This window comes from Rhipicephalus microplus, chromosome 5, assembly GCF_043290135.1.
Source record: "Rhipicephalus microplus isolate Deutch F79 chromosome 5, USDA_Rmic, whole genome shotgun sequence".
NCBI classification, from domain to species: Eukaryota; Metazoa; Arthropoda; class Arachnida; order Ixodida; family Ixodidae; genus Rhipicephalus; species Rhipicephalus microplus.
Window position 1 is genome coordinate 21,059,385 of NC_134704.1, and position 12,669 is coordinate 21,072,053.

At 43.6% G+C, this 12,669-nt stretch overlaps 1 protein-coding gene across 2 annotated transcripts in view; it reads right to left on the bottom strand.

The window, feature by feature from the left end:
- Positions 1 to 12,669, bottom strand: part of LOC119174906 (thioredoxin reductase 1, cytoplasmic) — a 29,153-nt gene that overhangs the window by 3,047 nt on the left and 13,437 nt on the right. The window contains exons 1-11 of one of the 2 annotated variants that reach the window (XM_075894947.1): positions 12,468 to 12,619; positions 10,620 to 10,834; positions 9,751 to 9,823; positions 9,582 to 9,650; positions 9,416 to 9,463; positions 8,498 to 8,640; positions 6,915 to 7,030; positions 5,594 to 5,819; positions 4,084 to 4,170; positions 3,274 to 3,504; positions 328 to 435 (exon numbers count right to left, since the gene is read on the bottom strand). In XM_075894947.1, the coding sequence (XP_075751062.1) occupies positions 328 to 435; positions 3,274 to 3,504; positions 4,084 to 4,170; positions 5,594 to 5,819; positions 6,915 to 7,030; positions 8,498 to 8,640; positions 9,416 to 9,463; positions 9,582 to 9,650; positions 9,751 to 9,823; positions 10,620 to 10,834; positions 12,468 to 12,588 (1,437 nt within the window). In that variant the 5' untranslated portion in view covers positions 12,589 to 12,619. Of the gene's footprint in view, positions 1 to 327; positions 436 to 3,273; positions 3,505 to 4,083; positions 4,171 to 5,593; positions 5,820 to 6,914; positions 7,031 to 8,497; positions 8,641 to 9,415; positions 9,464 to 9,581; positions 9,651 to 9,750; positions 9,824 to 10,619; positions 10,835 to 12,467; positions 12,620 to 12,669 lie in introns of those variants that run through there. The other variant, XM_037426034.2, reaches the window with a different exon arrangement.

The following is a 12,669-nucleotide window of genomic DNA, read 5'->3' on the forward strand; positions in this document are numbered from 1 at the left end:
CTGTAGGCAGACCCATTTTGTCTTATTTGAAATCTACATTGAGGGTTCGAAGTAGAATCTAAAACTAGTTTCGGTTGTAAAGTCTTTCTGAAAATAATCCCGGCATATTCCTGTGAAGCCAACTTTTCAGCACAGCTTTCAAGCACCGACATGAAGGCACCTTGGCACACCTGAGTTTAGTTGTTTGCGAAGACATTGTAAAATATTTTTTTTAATGAAATGTGCAGATGTTTTTCTTTTCCTTTTTTCTTTTTCACAGCGAGATTTTAGGAGGTCGACCTACATTCGAGCCACTTCTACTCGTGTAAATACGGTACGCATACGTACCTCAATGCTTTCCTCTCCAAACTTGGCAATGGCGTCCTCCTCCGAGCATCCGATGCAGCCATACTCGATGGGTGTAAACACAGTCGTAGGCACGTTGGTGTAGTCACACTGTACAGGAAGGAAAAAGGAGAAGGTATGGAACAAATAATTTAGGAATTTGTTAGCTCAATATTCATCCATTTGATGTAAGAACTGGAAGTAGTGCAGATATAATTTCGAGACATTGCAAAACTGACATTTTTCGTTTTCCTGATATGCAGTTTTAACACTCTTCCCGCACTGGAGTCAGACAATAAGTATAAAATATTTTGCTTTGATTTCAAAGGGGCCCTGCAAGACTTTTCCAAGTAGTCACGGAATAAATACAGTAAAGGAGCTTATTGCCTCACAAATTGACCACTGGGAGAATTTTTAGAATCCGTCAAGTACGAGATTTGTCACACACTGCAATTGCTCTCTCTCTTCTCATATATTCACAAATGCGCTGAAAGCTAAGCAGGGAAAAATGGAATGCGGGAAGAAGGCACGTCGCACACGTTTCTTGACCAGATGCACTTATTTTCTCTTCAAACACGTGGCTTCTCAACGCGATTGCACGTGTACGCACGGACTGCAGAGGGTGCCATTTTAAAATCGCCAATGCAAGGGAACTACAGAGAGCGCCATTTTAAAATCAGCCAATGACCTGGTGCAGGCCTGTGGCGCAGCGATTTTTGAGTATGTAGTATCATTTGTCGAGAGAAGAGAAAGCAATTTTTAGACAATTTCAAGAATTTATTATTCTAAATTCCAGGTCGCCTGCTGCATTATAATGCTTGGCTCGCGAGTTTGCAGAAGCCTCGGTCACTGATCGGCCGCATTTTCTGACCATGCTCAAAAAGTGTTGTGGACTCCTTTAAAGTTTTCCTGGCCGAGAATAGAAGCCAGCCCATCCACAATGGACATTATCCCGATGAGTAAACCCCGTTGCACTCAATTTGCAAACTCTGCATGCTGCATGCAGCCTAAATCACAGAAATCCCTGTTGAGGCCACTGAACAACAATTCACTCATCGTTGTTCATGTGCATCATGAACAAATGAAAGTATGCAGCTGGTACCGTATTTATGTACTTGCATAATAGGTCCGCTTTCTTTCCAGAAAATCAGGCGCCAAGTTTGGGGTGCTCCTATATCACGGGAAAATATTTCCGGAAGTTTTACTTCGAACTACTGATAGAACACTGATAACGTAAGTCGCCGAAGACACAAATATTTGCACTACAGCCAAATAGCCTTTTTCAGAGCCTACGCTAGCGCAAAATGTGTTGAAAATGCATTCTTGCGTATCCGAGAATTGATGCACACAACGTGGTGTGCTTACTAGCATTCAAATCTCGAAAAATTAGCATCAAAATATCTGCATTGATAATAATATTAACACAGAAAAAAAAAACTAAGAAATTTACATTGCGAAAGTTCGCTAATTACGTTTCAGGCCACCTAAGATTATGCGCATTATCACAACCGCAATTTTTTTTCAGCTGAGCAGTATCGATCGATCGTTTGATCACCCAACTCGCAGTCAATATTTAAAGACATTGCAATCAAAACGCAAACCATCATTCGAGTGTCAAGCACCACCCGTGCCCCCTTTCCTTCAAGTAGAGGCATCCCAAACAATTATGTCAATTTTGTACAAAACTGCAACATTTATCGCATGCGACCACCACCGAAAGGTAACCAACACTGATTAGGCCTAGCCTACGGTCCGGCATGATGTCACGGGAAATTTGTATAAGAACACGTGATGATTGGACATTGAAAAGATCGCACTCAAGCTCTCTTCCAAGAGTAGTACGAGTGATACGACGTTTTGGTTCGCAGCCGGGAAATCGACTGTGACAAAAGTCCGCCACGCTTGCCTAAGCCTGCGTAGGGGGTAGCAAAGGCGAAAGATCGCGTCGGAAAATCGAAGAGCTTTTAAATTTGCGGACGCAATAGTAAACGCGATAACGATGACGCTGTTCCCGACAGGAAACTTGAAGTGCACTTGATGAGGACACAATTGTACGCTCCCTGCAAAACTCACGCGGCCGAAGTCATCCCGGCGCCAGTGGAACGGTTACTTCGGAGCTCAGGCAACAGCCCTTCTTTTTCACTTGGTGAGCCCACACAACTTGCACAACGCTTCCGCGGCATTCTTATTCTCTCACTCCTTGCCCCAGTTAATGTAAGGGGATGTCAAATAGCAACTGTGCAAATAAGGTAGAGAACTACTGATCATGGCCAAGTTCGGGGAGGTGTGTCTATCATGCGAGCTAATACAGTACGTCGAGATTTGCCGTCTCCTCGTGGCATCAGACTGCCTCTACACGTCGCCAAGAAGCTGCCCCTCAATATTGAAACCGAAAGATCATTTAAGGTAGTGGTATTAAAAGTGTATTCAATGCATTCCCAGGCATCACAATACTTGTGTTTTTTGTGTTCTTGATGCCATTTTTATTTGGAGCTACAATTCAAAAATATTTAAAATTTGTGGCAGTACTGCATTTAAAGTTCGTTTTCTTTTAAACTTTTTTTTTATCAAAGTAGAGAAAACCTAACGAGCTAATGTATATTTGTGCACACATTTTAAATGTGCACTTTTCTAAATAAGGTGACAGCTCGTGATCACTGTTGTGGTTGCTGATAAAATGCCTGTGCACAACACCCCCCTCAGCATCATAGCACCGAAACCCCCTTGGAGGAGATAGGGGAGTAGCAGGGCCATCTCTTCCCAAATGCCGATAACTAGAGGCGGGACAGCTACAAAGGGTTAGGTAACAAAGCCGCAGGCACCTTCCTAGAGAAAGCATAGCCTTGAGCTTAGCAGTGCGAGACCATAGCCATTAAGCTACCATAATCAAGCCAGCAGTTCCACTTGCATGATTATTACTTTCAAGGAAAAGATTATCACAACACTCACCTGGACATCGCTGCCGCCGTAAAGCCTGCGCGCCAGCAGAATGCCCGCCTGGATCGCAACAGGAGTCAGCTCGGGGCGCCCCTCGAGAATATCGCCCACGGCGTATATGTGAGGCACGTTTGTGCGCTCATTCACCACCGGTAGCTTGCCATTCTTGGGGTTCACCTTCACTCCAGCCTCCGCCAGTCCGAGGCTGTGCGTGCACGGCTCGCGCCCCACTGCAAACAGAACCTGTGCGGGCGGCGTGTGTTCTCATGAATTGAAAATTCGTGGTACACATCATCAACAAACATTGGTGGCAATCACTATCAGGCACCACAGCTGTCACCACCAGCAGTGACTACCAGCACTCATTACCAAAAGACACTACCAACAGTCACTACATAGATGTACCACCTTCATTGTACCAGTTGCAAGTTCCATGGGCAAATAGTACCAACGAGCACTATTGCACACCTCTATGCTTTGATACTTTGGATATTCCACAAAGTCTTTTCCTCTTTCAATTTAAGTTTTCAGTAGTTATAAGTGGGGATGCCAAGGCATATTCGAGTCCATACCTATTCCTACTTCAACGGTAAGGAACATACATGCTGGTACATGCTTTTCACAAAAGTTTTCTCCGCTATTTCACATACAAGCTTACTTAACAGTTTGAAACGATTAAACACACACAAGGCAAACAAAACCAGCATTTGTCCTGTCTGGTTGTTCTTTGCTGTCTTACTGTCACTTTGTGCTAGTTTTATCTTCTGATTATTATGAATTAACAGACCCAGAAAACTAGGTTAATGACATAAGAAAACTTACCGTGTTGAATTCCTCAACAATTTCTGTGCCATTTGCATTAGCAGTGACCCGAATTTTTCCAGGGGACCCCTCTTCAATCAGTTCCAGCTAGAAGAAAAACAAGAAAGCAGACAATATTGATAACTGGAGAAGCTTCTAAAAAATATACATGGCAGAAAGATAGCAAAGGTAAATAGAGAAACAATCAGTTTTATGGCAAAAGCATTCTCTATGATATAATTTTTTGGGTTTGGTTGATTTGTGGGGTTTAACGTCCCAAAACCACTATTTGATTATGAGAGACGCCGTAGTGGAGGGCTCTGGAAATTTCTACCGCCTGGGGTTCTTTAACGTGCACCCAAATCTGAGTACACGGGCCTACAACATTTCCGCCTCCATCGGAAATACAGCCGCCAAAGCCGGGATTTGATCCCGCGACCTGCGGGTCAACAGCAGAGTACCTTAGCCACTAGACCACCATGGCGGGGCAATTGCTTGGGTTTCACATGGTAGACAAACAGTGATTATAGTAGTGGAGGGCTCGGGATAATTTTGACAGGAAGGATTAGCACTGCCAGTGCTAATCCTTCTTGTACCAAGTATACTGATGCCCAATTTATTGAAGCAGTATTTGTAAGTTCAGAAAACTCTGGGCATTAAAGCATAGACAAGACTCGGTGCTCGTCATTATGGCCCGCTCAGATCATTATAAAATGAAGAATGCGACCATTGTCTCGAAGTTCTCTCTGTGTGTCAAGTGCACAATATCAGGTACTACCAACATATGCTCTTAAATTTCTCAACATATCTGCGAAGTCTAATCCACTACCATCCCTAGCAGCACTAATCTTACATTGGCTTGCATTTTCTAGCCTAAATAAACCTTTGGCTATCCTGTCTATGCACTGTGTAGCTCAACATACTTGGTATATGTTTCCTCTAATCCTGTCGAACTATCCGCCAGCAAACAGTATTTCTCCTCTATTTCATCTCTGGTTGCACTGTCTTTTACTTGTTGTCCTACCATCTTTCAAATTTTCTGCGTGCACGCCTACAGAGACCCAACACAGAGCAGAGTAGGCAACAGAACTCTTCTGGGCCGCCTCACTATTGTCGGCATTGACCGCCAGGGACACAAAGAAAATGAAATGCTCGCTGAACACGTTGACACACTCAAGTGTCATTGCCCTTTTTGGTAAGTTTTCAAAGAAGGCTTCCTGGGAGCATCTAATCACCCGTGAACCCCCCTCCCCACAACTAAAAAAAAATGTGGTTTAGCAAGTACGATTTTGCTGCGCCCACTCCCTAGGCTACTTAATCAGTAGCGGGTGCGATTTTTTTGCGAATACTCTCTAGGCTGTGTGTTCTGGTGCCACCATTGCATCTCGTAAACTGCAGTGCCGGGTGCCTATTGTAAAAATTGAAGGAATGGCAACCTAACCATGTTGAAGTACCAGAAGCTGATTGTACCAGATGAAACGGCATATTTACAAAAACAAATTCATGGCCTAACCTGACCAGCCTCGCTCACCTTCGTGGGGACACAGGGCCGAAAGAAGCGGATGCCCTCCTCCTCCATGTACTTGCCAATGCGTTCAGCCATGTCCTGGTCGAAGCCTCGCAACAAGATCGAACGCACCATGACCGTCACGTCAAACCCTATGGCCCGGAGAAAGCCCGCACACTCAAGCGCCACGTAGGACGCACCCACAACCAACGTCTTTCCGGGACAGTGGGGCAAGAAGAACAGGTCATCACTGCATACACACACAGACATGGGGGTTAATAAGGCACAAACTTTCTGCCATTCCTCATGAGTCTAGCGTTTCTTAGTTTGTCGCGCCCGATATTGAAACTTGGTACACGGAAGTATTGCCAGCAGTCACATGCATAATTCTAGAGACCACAAAAGCTTGTGTCAAATTGCATCGCTGCGCCTTCTGGCAGAATCACAGCTAGCTACTCGGGCGTGTAAAGCGCATATGCCTAATTTTCTGAATGTTCAGTCTGATTAATCAGTTCAACCACATGCACACAGGAATGTGGGATGAAAAGCATTATGTCAGATCTATTTTCCTTTGAAGCATTCAGGGATAATATACCATGGCAAAAATACCTTGTTTATACAGGTGAAATGTTATCACAATATCATTGATTAGCCCTTCTCTAATTACTGCAAAGGTGGCACCTTGCACTCTTGCCAGCAATTTAATGTGCATGCAGAGCTCAATCAATTTGCACATCAGTGGAAATGGGCCCACAAAACAGCGCTGCTTAAAACAGAAGAAGCAATCAAAAAAGACATGGAACCCAATAAGAATGAACATGCAAGAAAGGAGAGCCGAGGAAGGTGTCTATCTCAAAATACATGTGCTTAAAACTAGGGTTATATTTGTGCTCCCTAATGACAAACATGCATTAGTAACATGCGCTGCAACACAGCTGTTCAATACAATGAAGCATACTACTGTCATGTGTCCTACCGATGTGACACAGCATTTGTGAAAAGAAAGTACCAAGCACAAATTTTCAGAAATTAAATGCAAGCGAATCATATGGTGCTTGCTGTTGCGTGACCTAAAGACTCTTCAAAGGGCATTATTGTTGCTGGAGAGTGGAATGCAGTAGGAACAAAGATCACAAACCCAATATGCCATGAAAAGGATGAAGGGGATGTCACGCAGAGTTTAGTTGCGCATGTGCATGCGTGCTGCGAATGCTTCAACATAAGTCATTTATGTTTGTATAAAATTACATCTACTCTAGCAGGGACCAAGACTAATTATGCTGTCAATGTTTGCTGCTGGTAAAAGAAACTACAAAATATTACAGTTCAAAGCTGCTATGCACACCTTGAGATCGCATGCTCCCGAGCACCAGGAATGTCGGGATATCGTGGCCTTTCACCCATGGCTAAGAGGAAATCCCTCGACGTGATGAACTTCTCTTTACCTTTTTTGTCAGTCAACTGAAAGAGCAAAGTCATTGAATTGAATGAGAGGAAGCAAGTGCCTCCCAGCATCATCTACAAAGTTCACTCTGCCATGGAAGGTAAATATGGCATAACTAAGCCACACATCTATACATAAATTTGTTCTTATATTGACACTTAATTGTGTTAATGTGAACAGATGAGCACATACCCCCGCTAAACTATAATATAGCACACAATTCTCATAAGAGCTTTCTTAATTGAATTGATAAATTCTTGAGCTAGGCAGGAAAGCTTATTGATCATAGTAATGCTATCTGGCAGCCTCCCCTTCTAATTTGCTGACCGAGCAGAGAGTATATAGCAAGCGAATTGGTTCAATTCTCAACAGGACAAATTTTCTTTGAACTAAAGTGCTCCAGAGGAAAGGTATTCCTCGTAGCAGCATGCCAACATCAGATTGACATCGGCAATCTTTTTTTTACATTAAAATACACATTGTAGGCTTTTGCTGTGCTAATTATGCCATTAATTAGCACTAGCCTTAATGAAAATCCCATGAAATAACTTGCTGTTTGTGAAAACTTTACTGTTTAACACTGTCATCTAAAATCACCAGTCTCAAATGCATCTAAGCATACATAAACATCCAAGGCATACATGTGAGGGCAAACAAGAAACAATGACTCAAAGAAAAAGCGGCAAGCAACATCTTTCTTCAGTGTTCCTTGTTTGCACCAACATGTATCGATTAGATGTTAGACAACTTGTCCAGCAATAAGTCCTACTCAATATGTAAACATCCGCTCTTGTGTTGGTAGGTAGTGCTACCCTAAAAAAAGACTAAAAATAAATCTCGAATTTTAAAAAAAAGAACAGTAGGAACTTTAAGGGACCAGGAATGCATGTTCCATTTAATGTGAATTCCGTTTACTGAGAGATGAACAGGGAAGCAGCATACATGCAAGAAACCAATCATATCCCGTGAGGGATTGGCAGTATGTTTAAATAAAATAAACATCAGAAGGCAGGTGTTTTATTTAACCAGCAACGCCACTTGACAGATTTTCATTTACTGAGAGTCCACTGTATGTTGAGTAACAAGTACAACACAGCAGGTCAAGATTTATTGCAAAAACAAGAAAGCTTAGCATACAGACATGCACTAGAGAATGGAAATGTAACAAAGCAATGTGGCGATAAACAAGCTGCACATGCACAGGAGTGGCCATGCCATTCCAGTTGACAGTAGGCATCTATGTGGTCCATTTCGGTCTTGTTATGTCTATGTCTTAAAGATGAGAACATATAATGCTATACACTAAACGGTGGGAGAATGGCATAGACAGCACTGCGTCTGCATGCTTGCATTTTTCTACCATGTAAGGCCCCTTGCTGTGAAGTTGAGTCGTTCGAAACCCAGCTGCAACACTCAACTCGTACGCAGCTGCTACGGCCCACAAGCACCGCAACACCCAGATGACAGCAACTGCCTTTCCTCACCTTCAACTTGTGTGGATCCACAAAGTGTGCATACGCGTTCATGTAGTCAACGCCAGCTTCCCGCAGGCTGACGCGGTACTTCCAGTTGAGTGATGCAATGTAGTCACGAATGTTGCCCCGCATCGTCTCCCACTTGAATTTGACTGTTTCATATGCGAGGAAGAAAAAAGAATGGCATCTTTGAAACTGTTCACAGTACACCCATCAACTTTCATGAACCAAGCACATGGTGCAAACCATATAAATGCTGGAGCAAGGCATACAGTGTCTAAAGTCTCCAACAAACTCTAAAGAACGGTTGTTTTACTTTTGTCAAATCACACTTCTATCTGTCTAAACCAGTTAAGTGTTTGACTTCAGCGTAATTTTATTGTGTTCCTATATGGAGCATACCTCAACGGTATTTCCAAGTTAAATTTTTCTTTAGAAAATGAAGCTATGCTTATCCCTAATGATTACTCGCTGTAGCACTGGCAGCACATCCACATAATGCATAAAAACAGAGCATATAAACAAGAACATCCCATTAGTGAACAGAAATGTTAGGGTCATATGAGTTGTATTATCACAAGCTCAAACAAGTGACAGATCAATGCTATCTTCCGCTTCCAAATTTTCACACACGCGAAATGTGAACTTAAAGATGAGACTGAAAATGTTGCCCTGAATGCCACATACAGAAGTAAATATTTCGTCAAACAAGCTGAAATGTGGCTAGTTACCAGATATTGGTTCCTGGTTCTTTTTCATTATGTATTAAAGATTCATAAAACAACTCAAAATAAAGTATTTTCTGTGTGGCTGGTATTTCTGTCTTATTCATTCATTTCCACATCCTACATAGCAGTAAAGATACCAACTCCTGCAACTAGGAAATACGAGCTGCTTTAAATATGTTATTAGACATATTGCACATACCATCTTGCATTTCCCATCCAAAGCTCGTCGAATCCTTAATACCTTGACCTAAAAACAAGCAGAGATTAATGAACAGAACTTCACATAGCCCCAAAAGAATTTTTGGTTGCATTCAGCAAGTCAATGGCAGGGCATCAATACGACACAGGCAGCACTAGTCACATACCTAATAACGCAGCATTGTGCATAAGCTTCTTTGGTATGCAGCCAACATTGACACACGTGCCTCCCAGACCTGTGGTAAGACGTGTTGCAATATTAATTAGGTCAAATGCAAAACGTCATAGATTTTACAGTTCAATTAAAGTTCAGTGACGAAGCATACTGAAACTTACCCCATGTAGTGCCTTTTGGGGTCGGCTTGACGAAATCACATACAGCTACTTTCTTTCCCAGCTTAGCAGCTTCCTGCAAAAGTTATGGTTTCACAATTATAAATAATTATCTCACAGTGGAAACGCTCATTTCTGGATGAAAGTTAATAAAACATTTTTAGTTCTCTCAACTATCAATTACTCTTACTAGCACAAAGTCAATGAACAAAACATGCTTCTAAATAAACTAATTCAGTGCTCATTCTTAGGACCCTTGAAAGTTCAAAGAATGAAACAAAAGCCAGCTTAACCAGAAAACAGTGCAATTTACCATATTGTTGGCAGGACTTCATACCTGGTCTCAGGCAGTGTTCACACCAGCAAATGACAAAAGTCTGCAACTGGCAACCAAGAAGCTTACTACTGGTGACCAATGCACACACTGCAACTGCACTGTGTCCTGGCTCCCACCTCTGAATGTTGCAGACTGCATCTGTTTAGTTGCCAGCACAATCATAGCCACACGAAATAACCTTCAGCAGTTGAATTTCAACCAAGTGACCACTTGCAACTATCTTCATCATAATAAAGCTTTTTGTTGGGCTAGTTGCTACATGCTTACTGGAATACAAAAAGGCTCATACTATCAAGGAAGAAAAAAAAAATTAAGGAGGGAACAGACAGGGCGCCCTTTTTGTTCTGCCCTTAGTTTTTTTTTTTCTTCCTTGATGATACATGTTTTTTTTATTTAATTTCAGCAATCTTCATTATGTGTCCTTTGTCAGCGGCTAGTGCGAATGGCCCTTACAGCCCTGATGCCAACTTCCTACAAGTTGGCGCTTAGTTATGTGCAGAGGCAACGACATGTTTACAGCAATTCAAAGGCCCACCTTAGAAGCAGCTAAGCCGCCGGATCCACCACCTATGACAACTAAGTCATAATCGTAGGAGATGCCGGTTATAAGTAACTGGCCTAGGGTGCCTTTCTTCAGTGCGGAAGCCGTGTCTTCGCTGCCACCCAACAGCTCTCCACCGACGAACACCTGAGGTACGCCAGAAAGCCCAGTCCTCTGACTCAGTGCTTCTTGGATTGGTGGCCCATAGCCTGCACACATACACGGCGAAGGAGCATTCAACAAAAGTTATCATGGCATAAGCAGTGCAAACAGTGACATAAGCAGCACAAACAAGAAATGGTTATCTTCCTCTCTTTTACAGGAGTTACTGCACTTTTCTGCAAGAGTGCTCACACATTGCTCGTCTTGAACTCCTTTACAGAAGTAAGTACACCTTGAACACCTTCCAGTCCTTTAGAACAGTGCTCGTGCCTTTGAACATTACTTTCTACTCCTTTACAGGAGTAACTGCACCCATTTGCAAGAGTGTTCGCATGTTGAATACCCTGCGTTCCCCCACAGAATTAACTGCATCTTGAACACACTGCACTCCTTTACAACAGTGCTTGCACCTCAAACACCTTTACAAAAGCACCTAGAACACCAAGCACTCCTTTACAAGAGCACTTGCACCATTGAACATTTTGTGCTTATTAACAAGAGCACCTTGAACATCCAGAGATCCAGTACCTGCTACCGTCACTAGGCAATATTTCCAAAACAAAAAATTAATAAAAAAAATGGATTTCAGACATGCACCGTTTTTGTATATATCTTTAACAGTAGTTGCTAGCCCTTCACAAACAGTAATTCCATTTAATTGAGAGAACCGTAAGAGGTTTTTAGATCTGCAATTTAACTAATTCAGAATTTTGTTGCTCTGCACTAAATGCTATGCTAAACGATTATGCCGTGTATGAGAACCACATCACTCATTCTACAAGGAAGCCTCGAGTCTTCTAATTATGCGGATTACATTATGTGAACACGTTTGCAGTAGCACAGAAGTTAAGCTCAGTAGGCAATCTGTCGAATGCTTACTGAAACTAGCACCATGAAAACTCGCTGGCAGGCTCCCGCAATAAGCCTGCTGCAATTTACGACGCTGATAATCATGTAACGAAGCCCCGCCGCGGTGGTCTAGTGGCTAAGGTACTCGGCTGCTGACCCGCTGGTCGCGGGTTCGATTCCCGGCTGCGGCGGCTGCATTTCCGATGGAGGCGGAAATGTTGTAGGCCCGTGTACTCAGATTTGGGTGCACGTTAAAGAACCCCAGGTGGTCAAAATTTCCGGAGCCCTCCACTACGGCGTCTCTCATAATCAAATGGTGGTTTTGGGACGTTAAACCCCACAAATCAATCAATCATGTAACGAATATCTCCACTGTCTCGCACAGCCGACGGGGAAATCAAGCGTTTATTTCACACAAATATGTTTGACATGTGGGGTCTAACGTCCCAAAACCACCATATGATTAAGAGAGACTCGGTGGTGGAGGGCTCCGGAAATTTCGACCACCTGAAATCTGAGCACACGGGCCAGCAGCATTTTCGCATCCATCGAAAATACAGCCGCCATAGCCGGGATCCCGCGACCTGCGAGTCAGTAGCCGAGTACCTTAGCCACTAGACCACCGCGGCGGGGCAATATTTCACACAAATAGAAATTCGACCCGCGATGAGTGGGATCGGTATGCAACGGTAACGCGCTGAGCCGTTGAGGTCAGGTCACACCTACGTCGCTGCGTCGGATGCCGCCTGGCGGGGGCCGCACGAAACGCACGACGTCAAGACACGGCCCGCTGCGCGAAATAAACGACGCGCTCCGAATTCGCCAATTTACCCGGGGACGGCACATCGGACGCCGAGTAGACGGACGACGATGACGATGGCGGTGACGCTGCCAAAGACTGAGAAGGTGAAGCGGAGTGCGCTTTTGGTTTCGGCGGGGCGTTCGCAGACATGGACCCTGTCAAGATGACCGACTACTAAGTTTGCACCACCGTCGCTTCAGGTTTGTTCGCATTGTCACGCGGCAGGCGCCA